The 17,172-nt window shown below is 47.6% G+C and overlaps 7 protein-coding genes across 7 annotated transcripts; 1 reads left to right on the top strand and 6 right to left on the bottom strand.

Annotated features, from left to right (window-relative positions):
- Positions 1-661: 661 nt before the first annotated feature.
- On the bottom strand, positions 662-3,429 carry BJ212DRAFT_1382098 (uncharacterized protein). Its single transcript, XM_041336687.1, has 14 exons — positions 2,877-3,429; positions 2,723-2,818; positions 2,553-2,656; positions 2,428-2,496; positions 2,324-2,374; positions 2,267-2,273; positions 2,127-2,220; positions 1,991-2,066; positions 1,812-1,936; positions 1,701-1,763; positions 1,385-1,650; positions 1,024-1,328; positions 868-972; positions 662-815 (listed from the first exon to the last, which is right to left on the bottom strand). Exons 1-14 carry the CDS (start codon positions 3,209-3,211, stop codon positions 733-735), a joined length of 1,779 nt encoding a protein of 592 aa, XP_041188715.1. The 5' UTR covers positions 3,212-3,429; the 3' UTR covers positions 662-732.
- A 303-nt stretch (positions 3,430-3,732) lies between these two features.
- On the bottom strand, positions 3,733-6,049 carry BJ212DRAFT_1448941 (uncharacterized protein; the record flags this gene model as incomplete). The annotated part of the gene is made up of 13 exons (XM_041338615.1): positions 3,733-3,815; positions 3,875-3,979; positions 4,030-4,334; positions 4,384-4,646; positions 4,702-4,764; positions 4,813-4,937; positions 5,001-5,076; positions 5,122-5,215; positions 5,324-5,378; positions 5,430-5,498; positions 5,556-5,659; positions 5,715-5,813; positions 5,865-6,049. The coding sequence occupies 13 exons, from the start codon at positions 6,047-6,049 to the stop codon at positions 3,733-3,735; spliced, it is 1,626 nt and encodes a 541-aa protein (XP_041188714.1).
- Positions 6,050-6,797: 748 nt separating this feature from the next.
- Positions 6,798-7,510, bottom strand: BJ212DRAFT_1484881 (uncharacterized protein; the record flags this gene model as incomplete). The annotated part of the gene is made up of 4 exons (XM_041340883.1): positions 6,798-7,118; positions 7,169-7,183; positions 7,237-7,325; positions 7,399-7,510. The coding sequence occupies 4 exons, from the start codon at positions 7,508-7,510 to the stop codon at positions 6,798-6,800; spliced, it is 537 nt and encodes a 178-aa protein (XP_041188713.1).
- A 93-nt stretch (positions 7,511-7,603) lies between these two features.
- On the bottom strand, positions 7,604-9,230 carry BJ212DRAFT_1484880 (uncharacterized protein; the record flags this gene model as incomplete). Its single annotated transcript, XM_041340882.1, has 7 exons — positions 7,604-7,699; positions 7,754-7,947; positions 7,997-8,090; positions 8,152-8,216; positions 8,266-8,842; positions 8,900-9,130; positions 9,186-9,230. 7 exons carry the CDS (start codon positions 9,228-9,230, stop codon positions 7,604-7,606), a joined length of 1,302 nt encoding a protein of 433 aa, XP_041188712.1.
- Positions 9,231-10,075: 845 nt separating this feature from the next.
- On the top strand, positions 10,076-10,506 carry BJ212DRAFT_1484879 (uncharacterized protein; the record flags this gene model as incomplete). Its single annotated transcript, XM_041340881.1, has 2 exons — positions 10,076-10,135; positions 10,189-10,506. 2 exons carry the CDS (start codon positions 10,076-10,078, stop codon positions 10,504-10,506), a joined length of 378 nt encoding a protein of 125 aa, XP_041188711.1.
- Positions 10,507-11,883: 1,377 nt separating this feature from the next.
- On the bottom strand, positions 11,884-13,084 carry BJ212DRAFT_1590017 (uncharacterized protein). The gene is made up of 4 exons (XM_041342477.1): positions 12,583-13,084; positions 12,477-12,502; positions 12,178-12,384; positions 11,884-12,126 (listed from the first exon to the last, which is right to left on the bottom strand). Exons 1-3 carry the CDS (start codon positions 12,898-12,900, stop codon positions 12,195-12,197), a joined length of 534 nt encoding a protein of 177 aa, XP_041188710.1. The 5' UTR covers positions 12,901-13,084; the 3' UTR covers positions 11,884-12,126; positions 12,178-12,194.
- Positions 13,085-13,425: 341 nt separating this feature from the next.
- On the bottom strand, positions 13,426-14,702 carry BJ212DRAFT_639834 (YqcI/YcgG family-domain-containing protein). Its single transcript, XM_041343723.1, has 4 exons — positions 14,490-14,702; positions 14,375-14,436; positions 13,586-14,320; positions 13,426-13,534 (listed from the first exon to the last, which is right to left on the bottom strand). Exons 1-3 carry the CDS (start codon positions 14,616-14,618, stop codon positions 13,588-13,590), a joined length of 924 nt encoding a protein of 307 aa, XP_041188709.1. The 5' UTR covers positions 14,619-14,702; the 3' UTR covers positions 13,426-13,534; positions 13,586-13,587.
- Positions 14,703-17,172: the final 2,470 nt, after the last annotated feature.

Genomic DNA, 17,172 nt, shown 5'->3' with positions numbered 1-17,172 from the left:
TGCTCTTGACGAATACGCGAAATCCTATCCAACAATCGTGACGAGAATTTTAGAAACCATTATACATTTATACGGCATCTTGCGCCAGCACGCGTATCAGTGGCGTCCTTCGGAGCAAAGGTGTCAACTTACTTGAGTGTCGACTTGCTAAGTAATTTGCACTATAACAATGAGCACTGACGATGTGGCTGCTACAACGCACGGAGCATAGACCACATTTGTTTATCTTTGGGACTTCACCAGTGCAGGCTCCAGACAAATAGTCATGTGAATGAAACCGTGGGCTTCAAGTTCTTTTAGAATACTACCTTCTCAAGCGACTAGTCAGGTGGTTCTGTTTGTTCCATCACTAGATGCCACGTACCGTGGATACAAGTGTTGTAAATACACCGTTCAATCCACGTTTGATAGTCAGGGACAACCCAATTCGAGAGCAGACACCCAGGAGAGACTGGAATCCATAACAAGAGCGACTCATTGGGACAGTTCGGTGCAACATTAGCAAGAAGGACACATGAAGATCTTGAATATTATTTATGTGTTCGAGTCTAGACACTCTCGACTCGTGAGCCCGAGTATCACATCGCTCTTAACCGCCAGCTCAGACCTCAGATATATCAGAAGTCTGTAAGCGAGAGAATTGCTCATTGCTGAGCTTGTGCAATCACAGTGACGTGTAGAAATCACAAGGCAAACCTCCAATGATATTTTGATACCAAACTCGAGGCTACCTTAAGGAAGGGATGATTCGTCTACGTTGAGAACCAAAGCGGTGTAGAATCGGATCACCTCAACGAAGTTATTGATAGAGATTGCTGGAGAACAGTTAGCCTTTCAATTTCTGAGGAACCAGTCTAAAATGTGTACCCTCGTTGACTGTGTGCACACCAGAAGGAAGAGACCCTCCGTCGGCTACCCCAAGGTGACCATATCGGAAAATGTGGTCAGTTAACTTCCAATAGAACCGTGTATCTGTATCCCAATCGTTACCAAAGCTAGGGTGATGCATGCTCAAAACCCCACCTGTGTTACCGGACATGATGCCAGGGCTCACGATGATTGCGTCTGAACCAGAAATATTTCTATGGGAGTTGTAGGCTGCCTTGATAGTCCCAGATAAAAGCTGAAACGGCGCAGCGTCTTCGCCAGATGGTGTGACTGGTGCTGGCTCTAAGCCATCACCAAACGCAGTGGAGAGAATCAAGGTGCCATATGAAGGCGCATCCTCATTGGAAATATGGCTACCAAAGGCCGTGTAAGACAGATTGAAGTCGTTTGCGAGAGATTCCAACAATTCGATGTCGCGCACTTTTGTGGCGGCAGTGGAACTACGAATAAGATTGGACGTGTTAACGACGAAATTCGTTTGTATCAAAAGTCCTACCTTTCTGTAGAAATCCGGTGATTCACAATGGCCCACGCCTGTTCTGGGAGAGCATTTACCTTCACTCCACCGTCCACGAGATCGATAGCTTGAGTTGTACCGACAAGACTCATAAAAGCATGGTCCTTAAAGAGTTCCTGCTCAGCGGCACGAAGTGCTCCATCACAGTGCTCTGCACGTAGCATATGTTCCTTTAACGAAGAGCTGATTCCTGGTGCGTGTTGAGCCATGCATTGCGCGCTCTTGTAAGTCGGTGATCCTCTTGTCTGCAGAAAAGTATTAGCACATTCATCACAGTTAGTCTCTTAAAGCTCACCAGGTGGACCTCAAAGGGATTTTTTTCATACTGTACAAGGAGCTCTGCAAGCATACCAATGCTCTTAGAAAATCAGAAATGATTGGTGAAGAATTGAGTGAGCAAGCTCACCGTATGAGGTGGAGGAAGGCTAGAATGGCCACCGGGAGATGTAACTTTGATTCGGACGTTCAAGTTACCTTTCTCAGCAATTCCAGGTACTGCAATAACACGACCATATACCTCACTATACCCAGCTGTCAACCAAGACCCTGTTATTCATCGTTTTAGTTAGTCTGATAATGACTCACAGCCTTCGTCGAGAAGCATGGTAAAGCCATTTTCTCCAAATCTCTCTAGCATTTCGGTAGCTAGGGAAGACGCACCCTTGAACCGGTATTCAATGTTAACGTGTTAACGTAGCTGCGCAGAGTTTTAGCGACTTACCCGCATTCCACTTACTTCCTCGTCAAATCCTGACGCGATCACAACCGTGCGAGTCGGCTTGAAGCCGTTCTCTAGCATAGATTCAATCGCAGACCTAGGGCAATCAGTATGCTTTTCTTGAACGTCTCAAAGACACAAACATGATCCCTAGACATAACCAATGAGTTCAGGAATAGAACTAGATGTTGGAACACTACCAATTAGACCGCTCTTATCATCGCACGACCCGCGACCCCAAAGGCTCTCCCCTGCCAAGGTATCAGTTAAAACATATTACACACCACGAAACTATTGTATAGACCATCAAAGTAACCGGAGAATGGAGGATGCTGCCATTCATTAATTGTCGTTTCTAAGACAGGAACCACGTCTAGCGGCCAATAAGTCATCAGTATAGAGATATGTATGATGCACAAATAAACTTACCCTGGTGAGCAGCGAGGAGGAGTGGCTTCAAAGCACTGTCTGAGCCTTTCCATACGTATAACAGTCCGTATGTATTGACTTTCGTAAGTTCCAAGTTTAAGTGACTGGTACACAATGTGAAGTTGTGAACTGGGAAACTAGACAATGGCACAGTACGGAAAAGTACTTACAGTAAAGGGAATGAGTCTTTCAGATAATCATGCAACGGGAGGAACTTCTCCCAAACAGGTTCTGTCACATCTCCCATGTCATCGAACGTTTCCGTGCTGTATGAGGGCTGTATTTAGCGCAGACACCCAACATATCGCAGGGGAACAAACGCACGGAATTCGCACAGCTCCCCCAAGCCAGTCTATGGCTCTCGCTTTGAACTCCTCAGTACTGTACGCGAGTTGAAGACTTTCCCAGATCACCCCATTCTTCTCTGGAACAAGTTCATTCGCCTGAGGACACAAATCTACGCCATACTCGAGGGTGCCGACAGAGAAACCGTTCGAGGGTCTTTTGACAAAGTATGTTGAAGCAGAGATTGCGAGTGCAGTAACAAGTGTGATCTTGAATGCGATGGCCTTGGCCTTCGAAAGCTTCATAGTGGAATTGCGGGCATTGACACCTGGAAGCTCGTCGGCTTTCTTTTCGACCAAGTTAGCTTGCGACATGTTATGCGACAGAAGCCTGAAAAACCCTTGAAAACTAAGGAAACGATCTTCCTTGTTTCAAGCTGGAGACTGATAGGCTGAGGAAAACCCCCACTGAACCGTTTCACGGGCCTTTTTGGATATCCATTATCAGCACAAATCAGAAGGTCATGTGTCATGTGAAGGTTTGGTACCCAAAAGTTGTCATGAGTCGTCGCTACATGTACATATCTTATCCGCGGACCGTGGTATCTACTGGCAGCATAATTAGTCGACCAACCGGCAAATTCCAGCTGAGCTAAGCATATCACGTGATCATATTCTTCACATATGGTAATCTTTGGACTGCAATACACATCGATCCATCCATAAAATGTTCAGAGTTCTGTGAAGTCCGAGACAAACTCTTATATCGGAGCACCAACCTACCATTTAGGTCAAGCAGGGTCTCTACCGACGCAGGGGGTAATTCTCGAATCTACCAATTTAATTCAAATGCTGTAAAACTTCCGCCGCATAAAACGTATTGTTACAATAGGCTCTCAGGGCAACTCCGATTCATCAACATTGAGAATAAGTGTGGTGAAGAATCGAATCATTTCAACGAAGTTACTGATTTTGATGGCTGTCATGAGATCATGTATTAAATACATTTCGGGAAAGGGAAAAACAATCAAGTCTCACCCTCGTTGACGGTGTGTACCCCAGAAATGATGCTTCCACCCGTAGCACCGTCTGTATGGCCATAGCGGAAGATATGCTCGGTCAACTTCCAATAGTACCTCGTGTCTATCAAGGGTGTAAGAATCACATGGTGATAGCCAAACGATATCGCTCACCTGTGTTGCCTGACATAATTCCAGGACTGATGATCAAGCTATCATCATCTGAAAGACCTCTGTGAGAGTTATATGCAGCTCTGATAGTGCCAGATAACAATTGGTAAGGAACGGCGTCATGTCCAGTGGGTGAGACTGGAGCAGGCTCAAGCCCATGCGTATAAGCTTCAGATAGTGTCAAGGCGCCAAACGCGGGAGCATCGGCATCAGTTATCCTAGCACCGAAGGCGGTATATGATAGGTTGAATTGGCTTGCTAGCGACATGAGCAGCTCAGTGTCACGCCTTTTCGTTGCAGTGACGGAACTAGGCTCGATGTTAGCATGCAATTGTGCAATATTGATTAATCACCAACCTCTGCGTCGAAATGCGATGATTCACTACAGCCCAAGCTTGCTCTGGCAGAGCATTGACTTTTACCCCTCCATGAATGAGGTCAATAGCTTGAGTGGTTCCGACAAGATTTTTGAACATCGGGTTCTTGAAGAGTTCCTGCTCAGCGCGGCGAAGAGCAAGTTCATTGTATTCTGCGTGAATGATGTCTCTTCGCAGCGATGCAGGAAGGTCAGGTGTGCGAACAAGACATTGTGCAATCTTGTACGTCGGTGAACCTCTTTCCTGCAAGATTTGCGCGAGAGTTATTCTATTTTCTTATTGGTGTTCTAGAACTTACAAGATGGACTTCGAATGGATTTCTCTCGATATTGACAAGCATATCCGCCAGTATACCAATGCTCTATGCTGATATGAGCACCCAGCCATGAATTCTAGAGCAAAAACCTACAGTGTGAAGCGGTGGAAGACTTGAGTGGCCACCAGGAGATGCAATATTTATCATTACATCCAAATACCCTTTCTCAGAAATACCGGGAGTTGCGATGACTCGGCCAAACTGTTCGCCATATCCAGCTATAACCCAAAGCAGTGCCCGTTAAGAGTGTTTGGCTGGTGATAAAGAGAGTATTATCTTACAGCCTTCATCCACTAGCATAGCATAACCGTTTTCACCAAACATCTCCAGTAACACTGGTGCCAACATTTGAGCGCCCTATCGATGGTTCAGCCAAGTTGTCAAATTGTGGGATGTCCTTACGTGAAGGCCGCTGGTCTCCTCGTCGAACCCGGATGCCAAAACTACGGTTCGAGTTGGCTGAAACTTGCTCTCCAGCATATTTTCCATAGCGGACCTAACGCAAAACATAAGTTAGAGTAAGAGAAAGGCTACGAGATATATTATACATGATGCCTGTGCATCCATGATCAGCCAAATGTAAAGCACATAACTTGCGAAGAACTCGCCTATCAGCCCGCTTTTGTCGTCTTGCGAGCCGCGTCCCCATACTCGCTCACCTATCATGCTCATCAGAGGTTATCGGATAAATCGTAAGAGAACACACGGACCGTCAAAGTACCCAGAAAAAGGTGGATACTGCCATTGGTCAATTGTGGTATCCTCCACGGGAACAACGTCTGTATCACAAAAGAATCTAAGGACTCATCATGCAAGAAGGGCAGTACTAGGCTCACCTTGGTGGGCTGCAAGCAAGAGAGGCTTGAGAGAGCTACTCGTTCCTTTCCACACGTATATCAGGCCATACGTATTGACTTTTGTCACCTCAAGGGAAGCATGGCTGAGCAATTACAGAGATAATCAGTCTAGACACCATGAACTAGAAGTGCACCCACACCAGTGGAAAGGCCTTCAACAAATAGTCGTGAAAAGCACCGAATTTCTCCCAGCGTGGGTCAGTCCCGACAGGACCCATCTGATCATAGGATTCTGTTCTAGTGCCAGTGAGTGCTCTGGTGGGTCCGCAACGTGAATGATAAGCTTACGGGATTCTAACAGCCCCTGCAAGCCAGTCCACCGCTCTCATCTTAAATGCGTCAGTTTCATAGGTGTCGCCCAAAGTCTTCCACAAAGCACCGTTGGACTTTGGGATGAGCTCAGACACCTGAGGGCAGATATCTGCATCAACTTCTTGGTGGGACTGGTACGGCCCAATGCCATATGGTGCCATCCATAGAAAAGTGGATGCAAATACAGCTAGTACCACCAGACCCGTCCTTAGTGTCACTATCCTGTCGCTCGACAATGTCCTGCCAGTACGTGGTGGCAAGACACCAGGGAGGAACTCGTTTGTTTTCTCGTTCGTGGCAGGCATACCCAGAAACCAACAAGGTATGGACTCTCGCAGCCCTGAACCAAAGTACTTATATCACGGCCCGGGCAATACGGATCTTCGGATCCCGTTTGGCCATGAGACCTGCTCACGTTGTCGCGCGTGGATCGACAAGCGCGCGAACTTTACTTACTTATTCTCGACCGTCACGTCACCTGTCAATGCAATGTCTACCCTGCAGTAGCCCAGAGTATGGAAAGAACGACTCGAACTATCTTGATTCTTGATTCGTCTAGTCTATCGAGACGAGACTAGTAGGTGCCATAGCGGTCTCACTGGGATGACATAGTTTGAACTTGAAACTCGGGAGAAACATTTGTCCGTCTTTTAGGAGATACTTCTACTAGTAGAAATGATAAGTCATCTACTAGGGCTGTCAATCTGCGATGCGCCTGTTTCCGCCACCATGTAGTAGTCGATGTTAAGAGAAAAACTCCGCATCTGAATTCAGAAACGACACCAAAAACGGAAACGACCATAATACGGACCTCCACTCCAGAGTAGTATGAATCATGGAAAGATGAAATATATAGCATACGAACATAAATAAGCAGCAGCTTGCCAGCCCTTTATTCTCAAACCCAAATCACATCTCATCATCACGACGGTGGTCGACACCACGAGGAAGACCACCGCTAGCAGTTGAACTCTCCAACTCTCCTTCATCGGATATTATCTTTGAAAGACAAACATCTACCATGCCTGCTCGCTGAAGATTGGCCTCTGTCGGATGCTGAACATCTTCCATAACTTCATTGATAGAGGCTGAACGATGACCCAACCACAAGAGTTGCAGTACACCTATGTTTTGGATAGCAGCCTGACTGTCGTGTGATGCATCGAATGCTCTTGTCATATGTAGCGCCAGTCCTAGCATGATCACTGATGCAGATGTAGCAAAAGCCAACTAGAACCATTTTCAATGAATAATCATTGCATATACTACCACAAACTCACAGGAAGAAGGTTGATCTACAACATGCTCCATTAGTCATTTAAAAACAGCATCTGTGCAGTCCACTTACATTGAGGCGTAGGGAAATGAACTCCTCGTTTACATAGGCCGTCCCATCGCCACGCTGAATTCCACCATTGGATGTGCCCAATTGTCCCGCTAAGCATGTTGACACAGAATGAGAGAAAACGGGGCGATGCTTAGAAAACGTCAAACACGACGTATCCCTTACCTAACCAGATAAGTTGTGCAGCTGCTTTCGCAACCGCCAGTTCTAGTTCATCCGGTCTCAAAGTAATTGGAAATCGGAAGTGCACCGCCGTATTGGGATTGTAAATATTCATAGGTGAGATTCAAACCTACCAATGACATGATATACCTAGAAGTCAAGCCGTACATGAGACATACAGCACTGCAGTCAAGGAAAAAAAATAGGCCTACTCGTCCGCAATAGAGGGTTCAACGATTTGTGCAGGCATACCATCAAATATAATCCCACTACTGCTGTCCGAGGTGGCCAAAGCACTGCCGATCTAAAGTCAATAGTATGTCATCGAACCCCTCGAAATGAGCACCGTATAACGCACTTGCGCTTGCCAACTAGCATTCGACCACTCGAATTGATTCATTTCCCATTGCGTAGATGGCTGCGATATGAATATGGGACTCAGTAGATTGTTGGTTTGCATATCGACCATCCCATCCGTAGTGTTGGCTGATAGTGAGCATTGTATAAAATAGACGTAGATGACATAATCGGTGATAGTCGCACTACCAACAGCTGCAAAAGGTTTTGTAATTATTATTGCAACACAAACAAACAAACGCACGCTCATATGGCCAAGTCATGTTTACAGCAACCTCATCCTGTACTGAAGGCTCGATCTCCAATAGTGTGGAGACCATAAGACAGACACCATTGAGCTAGAGTCAATTTGTTATTCGGCTTCTACAGTCCGAGCAAACTATCTCGGAGAATACTTACCTCCGGGACTTCGCTGGAAGGATCGTCAAATTCCACCCATGGAACTATATGTATCTGGTCTGGCCCTGTAAGCATGTTCAGTATGATAAAACATCACCGCAAACGATCGCCGACAGAGAGTGCTCGCATTAAGCACGCGAGGAGAATCTGGGCCAAATGGAACAATTGCCGTGCTGGTATTTGCAGAGTATGTCACATTTGGAATCAACCCGCAACGAGAGGTTACCGTCATTGCGTTCACAATTGCGTTTCCTGCTATAGAACTTGTTTTTACGGTGTCGTAGAGTGTGGTGTTGGATAACCCTGCAGACGCCAGCCCAGTCAAATGATTAACAACTGGTAGGGATGGGGTAATGAGTCCTAGGTTCGCGAAAGAGCTGTATGATGAATCGTCTAGCCACCCTAGTGTTGTTGATACGGAAGTTGTCATAGAAGCATTGAAAGTTTGAAATTGTAGGAGAGTGGAAGAGGTGACATGTAGCACGGCTATGCTCGCAAGGTAGATTGCCACAGCGGAAGTCGTCCACCACGAGGCAGGGACGTCAGTTTGTCGCCAGACGTTACTGAGTGCAGAACCGAGGCCAGCCCACGCACCAGAGATGTCGTGAATAGTAGTCAGTTTCACACGGCGTATGAGTGTTCTCGAAATCGCAAGCCGCTGGGTAAGGAAGAGTAGAACAGCCGTGTATATCTGGATCAAGTCCTGTCATTGGCGTACCATAAAGACAACATGACGATGAATACGTACGGTATAAAATGCTTGCAGTGAGGCACTCAGCACCGCAGACCAAAATCCATCATTTCTTGCTGTGAACGAGAGTGTCACGCGGTGTTCCCAGTGACGGACACGAAAGATGACAAGGACAATGTGGAACACGACTAGCACGCCATGCAGGATGTGGTTGTCGGCAAGTAACAGCAAGCAGTCAGTTGACACTATGACATACCGAACCAAGTCCTTAGCCACTGAACAGCGCCACTTGCGGCCGAGACGAATCAGAAACCTAATGACATATTAAGTATCAATGACGCACTGGGTGAGTGAAGATGGAACAGAGGATAAGGTCTGCAATAGTCATACTTGTTCCTTCTAAGACTTTATGGGTGGAGCATGCATCGACTTTTCAACGTTGCAGCTCTCGAGGGTGGTCGCTGGGCTCAAGTAATTTGTAAAGTGCAAGTCATCTTGAACTTGCCACACCACTGACGCCTTGCTGCCGCACTCGCACCAATTAATTGTCCCTTCAAGGATCGGTAACTTAAGGCACTAGGTTCTTGTCTCGAAATGAGATGTGTTTAGTAGGAAATAGAGAAAACGCTGGCACAGGCACTTCAGCCCGCTCATCCGGATGTTTCCGGTGTTCTCATCAAGTACCCAACCCGGTTACCCGGACATCAAGCGAACTCACTGTATGCAAACCAACGACATCACCACAAACGCGGACCTCCCCAGTTATCCGTATTATTCCTATAATCTATACTCGGTACAATAACCCCAGCACAGCTGCCCGTGGAGCACCGTGTTTTATCAGTTTTAGTTTTTTTGTTGCGGTATATACAGAAATTCTCTCCCCCCCCCTCCTAGAACGCTAAATTGGTGTCGAGAGTCGAGACTAGCTAGGCCCTTTTACCTAGCAGCGTTGCTTGTAGTACTCCTTATCGGCAAACAGATTTCACGTTGCTAGGATGGCTCATGCACAAGGCCCACGAGCCGTCTGATCGATCACCGTCGACGTGACAGTCACCTATTCCCCGGCCCTGGGGAGTGCGGCAGTGGTGAGTCTTGAATCAAATCGACCGAAACAACGTCCGCCCCAATCAAGACTCGAGTGTTCTAATACTCGTACGTTTTGAATCACTCTCACTTCCCTGGACCTGTCTATCGATTTTAGCACCACTCTTGTACCAACATCTTCTCAGGACGATGCCTCGGAAGCTGGCAACGACTATAAGTCATTTTCTGATGCAAAACACTGTTCACGAGGTAAGACGCAATGTATCCTTGATCTCCACATTACCTGACGTTTGAGTCTCTAGGACGATCGTTCCGAACTACAGCCTCAACAGGAACCCGCACCAGAATCCACGCCCGACATCCTAATTGCGCGAACGAACGCTCTCACTCTCGATGACCCGCCTTGTCCTTCAAAGCTTCGACCAGTCATTCAAGTCACCAACCGCGACACCACATCCATCATCCTCCGCTCCCTGAACCCGCCTACTCTACCTGACGAATGCAGGCGCTTTCTCAGTGATCGCCCGTCTTCCACCTCAAATATGAAGCCTCTAATCCTGGCTACGAAGCGTGCTACCAGACACTTCAAGCTGCCTCCTCCCACGACGACTCTGCTTTGACAGCCTACATCCTAAACGACGACGCGGAGCCAGACGTATTGGCCTTTTCACTAAACCCTACAATCTGGACTTGCCCACACCCCAAGTGATTCAAGGCTGCCTCCACGCTAACACACAGCACATCCCCGATGTCAGGTCCCTTACGACCAGTCCGGATGACAGCCTCCCTATTTACCCTATGACTTGGAGTTTCACCGTCCCACCACGTTGCGAGTCTTTGACGCCAAAGGTCGCCTACGACCTAATCTCGACGACATTCCAAACGGCCTTCTTCACCATCCCCTACTACACGACATTATATCATGGCTATGGTCGTGCACAGGTAACGATGACTGTGTTCGTACTTGGGCGATCTCCACGCCTCCAACCCCAGATGCACCTTGCATCCTCTATCACAATCAAAGGCAGTTTTATCACTCCAATTTTATACCAGCTTGTTAGGATTGTTGATCCGCAGCTAACTGGAAAACACATTAATGTCGCAGACTTGAAAGTCTGCGCTTGACTCCGAGGTGTCGGAGGCGATCTTCCTGTCCCAGAGTCTCCAGCAGCATGCGATGGTGGGCGATGGCTGTTGTGGATTGTTGGTGGAATTGGCCTCGCGTCTTTCTTGAGCCTCACTCGTCATATTGCAAACCTCGCTGCTCAGGGGTTCGGCGCCTGGGATGTGACGCTCGTCCTTTCAACGTGGGAGCCGGATGTCATGCTCAGCTTGATCCAAGAAGCGTTTGTGAACATGTCATCCAGTAAAGTCGACGGCTGCCAGTCGCCTCCCAACTTTACATTTTCCATTCATGCCTGCTCCCCAAGGCAATTCCAGTTGCCTGAGTCTTTTCCGCCGCTCGTCTCCCTGATCCCACATAAAGGACGCCTTGGCAACAGTGAAACTCCGTGGCAATTTCGGGACCCGCATGTATGCGGCCCGTTGCCTTTCGTTCTCAATGCTATGAAGTCGCTCCAAGCTGCTGGAGTGAGAGCGTGTCAGATCAAGAGTAGATCAACCCATATATATGGGCTGCGGTGTGTACGGCACGAAGGAAGTGGCGGAATGCCGCTAAGATTCTACGGGGGTGGGAGATTTGTGATATCAAATGCTATATGAGGATTGATCGATGATCCATAGACCACTCGAGCCAGTGTCCTAAAGCTTGTGTAGAGCTTACTCCTGCCTGGCATCAGAACAATAATAGTAACACTGATTAACTATATACACCGAATAAAATGACTTAAATTTTCCCAGCGGTCAGATATTGATCAACCGCGAGCACGAAGACGCATGAAGTCGCAAATCCGTGCCGGGTCTACGAGAGAAACCGTTCGACTGCTCAACCAATCAGACCTGACCAACAGTCCTATTCGAGTGCGGGGGCTTACTCCCGGCGACAGATAATGTAATGGCAGTGCAGCGTTGCATTGCGGAAGCGCGTCTATGATATTTTAACAGTTGATAATGAAATTACTCCTTATGCGCGAAGCAGTAATGGGAAGGAGATTGCAACATTCTCAAGATTTACGATATGTCAGCTGAAGATTGCCTGAATAGTTCCACGAATGCTTAGATCGAAAGTTGACTTCTCCATTTAACACAGATTCGAGATCCATTCACAGGAAATTCCTGCACTGTCTCCGAGTCAGTGAGACGAATGAATGCGAACGAAAGTTAAACCATACCTGCTCGAGCTGGGTGATTAGGGGGGCCTTGCCTCCATCTTATTCCTTTCCTCCATGCAGTTCAGCATTTTTGGAGAAAGTAATTCGCCCTCCGGGATTGCTTTCAGATCTGCAAGCAGCGGGAACAAAAAGAAGTCCGGCAAGCTCAGCTTGCTTCCGAACACGTAGCCCTCGTTTGCCATTAGTTCTTCCATTTTACCGAGCAATCTTCCAAGATATTCTACAGCTAGTTTGATGTGTTAGCGAACTGCAGAGTCTGCAAGTTTTCCTGCATCGGTGGCAGCCACATGGAATTTCACGACCCCTTTCTCGACAGCAGGGAAACCTGAAGCATGAAATCAGTATCATAGGCTCCATGTGTCTGACTGAAAATTCAAGTTTATCATGTGCTCCAGCGAGACTCACAAACTCCCACATCTGTTCCTCGATGATGGCCTTCCCACGACCTGGGGAAATATGCAAGCTGGGTTCTGGTGCAACCTTGTCAATGTAGCGCGCGATAGCTATACTCTCGCGCAACATCAGGTTAATTGTTTTGCCATCAATTCCGTGGATGATCAAGGTGGGCAGAAACCCGAATGGATGGTTGTCATATGCTGTGTTCGAGTGTGGAACACATCTAACTTGGGTGAAGGGCATCCCCTTGCGAGTCAATCTGAGAGCGATAGCTCGGGTGAAGGTGCTGAATGGCGTCCCAATGATAGTGTAGAAAGGTGAGGTCATGGTCGGTACTCAGCTGACTTTAATCACCCCAATCAATAACGGCTAGTTACTGGGTGTTCACTGACAGAAGCTCGACTCGGAGTCCGGACATGACAGGAGGTCCGATGATGGTGAGAACCTGGAGCCTAAGATACGTATTAATGACTTAGAACTCGAAGACAAGCGAATCGAAGTAATGCCGATTGATGACAGTCGCGAAATATTACATAATATCAATCTTGTGGAAACAACCACAACACCCCCGCCAGCAAAAAAGGACGTCACACGTGTATCACATCCAATGCAATATGCAGTTCTATAGACTATAGAAGAACCTTCTGGCTCCAACTCCGTCTTGGTGATGCGAGGGGATAACACAGGCATGTGTTGCGGCGGCCTCTCGCTGGGTTTCAATCTCCGATTAGCTTTTTCTTGCATGATCCTTACCCCCCTTTCTAAAGGCATCACACAGCATCTTTAACTTGGAAACGCAAACCAAATTCTTGGTATTGAGTAGGAAGTAGCAATACAATGAAGAGAGAAAGCCCGGCCCACTCCAGCCCAACGCCTGGTATGTTATAGGTTACACAATTTTAAATTCAACGAAGCACTGCATTATCTGTGTGACTCCGCATTAGGAAGGTGTTGTAGTTCGCTGTGGAGATGGGTTAATTGGAGGCAACTTGACCGGGGGCCATCAGCTCACTTTTATGTGGCAATGATCTCGGAGTCACTGAGTTTGTTATATGCACACGGCGCCGGATCATTTTCATCCAGCAAGAAGTACTGCTTGGACTCCCGCGATCCTTCCTCGCCGTAGTTCTTCAGCTCGGGGCTGACAGGGATTGGATCGTACTTGGCGAGGAGGGTACGAACTTTTGCGAGCGCACCCGCACGCTTTGCATCAGTGCTGAAGAGAATGTCAAAAATCCACTTGGGCTGGAAGACCATGGTCAGGCCTGGCGCATAACGCGTGCGCCTGACCTGGTGAGCAGGGGTTTGGATGACAGTAAAGAATTGTTCTCCGCCAAAGCAGAAGCACCATCTGTCTGTGTCAATGTCGCGGGGTACAGTTGAAGGCCAGGGCTTCTCATCAAGCTTGGCGAGACCATTGAGGAGTTCCCAGAACAGAGTGTTGTATTCCTCTACTGTTCGTGTGTTATTGTCATTTTGCTTGGCAAGGAGAACAAGGGAGGTGTTGGGGCCAAGCTGGCGAGCTTGACGGAGGTATGTGGAAAGTCCCTTTGCAAGAGCACGGATATGACGTGGGTCTGACAGGTCATCCGAGTCGATGAAAAAATAGAGCTGGTCATCTGATTTAAAGCCCTTTGTGGCATAGACACAGGGGAAGATTAGTTCTTCATCGAGGAGAACTGCCTTATAGTCTTCGTAGGCATTACGCTGCCACGTTCCTTGCGGAAATGCTGCGGTGACTTGCGCTCTGAAATGAATGAAATATCAGACTACAGCCTCAAAGGGGAGCGCGTGTCCGTACCTTGTCAAAGGATTACCCTGTTGGTCGTCTTGTTCGCTGCCAAATACAGCTCGAATGAAGCCCTAATCATTGACCCTCAGCTCATAACACGTGACCGAAAATGTCTGATACGGACAATGAAGGAGGATAATGTATCACGGAGCGTCTTCGGTACACTCCGAGATTCGATCGAGGCAACGTTAGCAAGAAATGTGATTATAGCGCCTCCAATGAGCGATACAGCTAAAGCGTAGATGTCAAACATGATGCAGTGCTGAAAGTTGAAGTGCTGAGGAACGTCTGGTAATGTTGGTGGAGTTTTTATAGGTCTTAAAACCCAACTCTGACGCGTACGTGGCCAAAAAAAACTGCGTGACCATGCGATACTGATTTTTGTCCAACTGAGATCTAAGCATCATCACAAGGTCAAATGATTGCCTTGTGAAACAGGTTGCGGGCGCAACTGGGCCTCGGGTGACGTCACGCAAACACTTCACTGGACGTGCCTCTCTGAGCATGACGCCATACTAGTGAGTTAATGTCGACACAGTAGCAGTTACATCTTCATTTGGGGGGTCCGACTGGGTACCAGCTCTGTAACTTAGTAAGGTTTTGTTTGATTAGCCAAGTCTAAGACCTGTGAGAAAGATCATGCAGGTCGAGCACGTTCTACAACTTGTGAACAGCTGGCGTCTGAGATTGTGATTTTTCAGTTACCTACTTTGTTCCCGTAGTCACGACTCGTACATGATTTCGCCATTTGGAGGTCGAGCCAAGAAGAACTGCTGACCGCAAGCGCCACGCCGATAACAACCTAAAACGAGACAGACCACGCCGTAAATGGCATATCATCAAGATCTCCCGAAACAAGCTGACGCTGATCGCAACGACAAACCAGAAATATGGCTAATTCCCTGAGAATATCAGCCCCTCGTGAAGGGGATTCGACGATTCGAAAAGAATGCACGTTGACTCACCGGATGCAGTGGACAGACAAGAATTTTCGGTCCGCTCATGAGTCGATCCGAGGAGAACAAATTGATGCCATGGAACGACGCCTTCAAGTTGGCGGAGCTTAATGGTAACGTAACTAGCGCCAGCGCATTGTTCATTCCGGACCTTTGGTGTTTTTGCCATCACCACCATCTCCTAATTTGTTGAAGAAGATCGCAAAATGGTTACCTGCAATAGTCCCTGCAATGATCTGTATGTACGGGAATATTAGTGACGACCTCGCAGCAATTATTGAATCATTAGTTTGCCTCGGTTGGTCGACGAAGATCGGAAACTCTCAGGCTGGGCCCCCACATTCGTGGCAGCGTCCGCTACCTCAAGTCCGAATTCACTATTGCATGTGTTGCCCCTTCTGGAAAGGCCCCATGTGACAAAGTGCAAGCCTGATTTTCGGTGCAATTAGGATTTTGCATGGGGATATTAGGGGAGGCTTGAGCCTGAGAACTGGAGACTCCAGGATATGTTTTTGACGGGTAATCACACTTTTAGAGCTTAGCGCTTGAAGCTTGAGCTTGAAAGCTTGAGAACCGGGTGTTGTCTCCATTAGGCATGAATTCGTGGACCACTAAATTTAATCACAAAATTAACGTTAAGTATTGTTCCGCAATCAAAAGCAGTTAACATACAAAATACAAGGCTTGGCCTCAGGTCTCACACACACGCTCAGGCTGGAAAGGTCACACTCGCGTTAGAATTCTACTGGGTGCGTTAGCAAATTACGGTGGCCACCTGACCCATTCCTTTCGCTGTTGAAAACAGAAAGATCGAGTTACTTCTGCACTCGCGCAGACTAGTCGCACGGGAGCTCGACGTGCCAAACAGGTGACCTAGCAAGCCAAGCTCTAGAACATGTTGACGCCATGATATTCCGCTTTTATTCCGGAAGGAGGAGTCCCATACTTGAAATCTGAACACCTGACGTCTCAGGTCCCCATATAGGGCACCTCCCGCACCTCTCATTTACCTTTGCGCACTTTCTTGCACCATCATGCGAGACCCTCGGACCTTTGCACACGTCTTGACATGCATGAGGTGCCAGCAGTACACTCACACCCTCCCGCATGCTCCTGACACATCCATTGTACCATTCCGTGTGTTCATTGACACCGCATCCTCTGACAGCTTTGAGACCGGTGTGGCGTATACCGCGGACAGGTCGAATTGGGCCTCCACATGCTCTTCCCTCTCGGGCATGATCAAAGGCGTTATGGGGGTTTATTCTCTTCCATCATGTCTACCCATCCAGACCACCCTCGTGTTTCCTGAGACACCCACCCCGCGCTTGTCTTCAAGTTACCTTCTAATTTGCCCGGTACTTTCACGCACCTCCTTTGTTCTTCTGCATCTCTCTGGCTTCCTGGGCGCTATCGCACACCCAGTCTTCCCATGCATCTGGTTGATTTTCTATTGATAAATATTTGAATGGCTTAGAACAAACCGTCCATTTATCAGAGTAAGTTGTCTCTCATTTCCTTCTCTACTACCTCGTCGATCTGTATGCCCTCGACTGGTCAGTTTCATCATAGATTCATTTCTGGCATGTACGTTTATTGTTTTCGTTTCCTTCTTCGATTTGTGTCTTTTCCTTTGCTGGTGCGAGACAGATATTGGACTCGTTCAGTCTCATGTCGCATGTACCTCTTGCACGTATTTTATTACTTCTACTTCCTCCTCGATGCAGTGACCTTCGACTTATTTTCTCCTTTACTGGTACGAAACAGACAATGTGACTCGTCGTTACAGACTCGCGTGTCATGTACGTTTCATTATCTACGATTTGTTTTCCCCTTTGCTGGTATGAGACA

This window comes from Suillus subaureus (genome assembly GCF_016647635.1).
Source record: "Suillus subaureus strain MN1 chromosome Unknown BJ212scaffold_37, whole genome shotgun sequence".
NCBI lineage: Eukaryota > Fungi > Basidiomycota > Agaricomycetes > Boletales > Suillaceae > Suillus > Suillus subaureus.
Note: the sequence above shows the minus strand (reverse complement) of the source record. Positions and strands in the feature narration are given on the sequence as shown.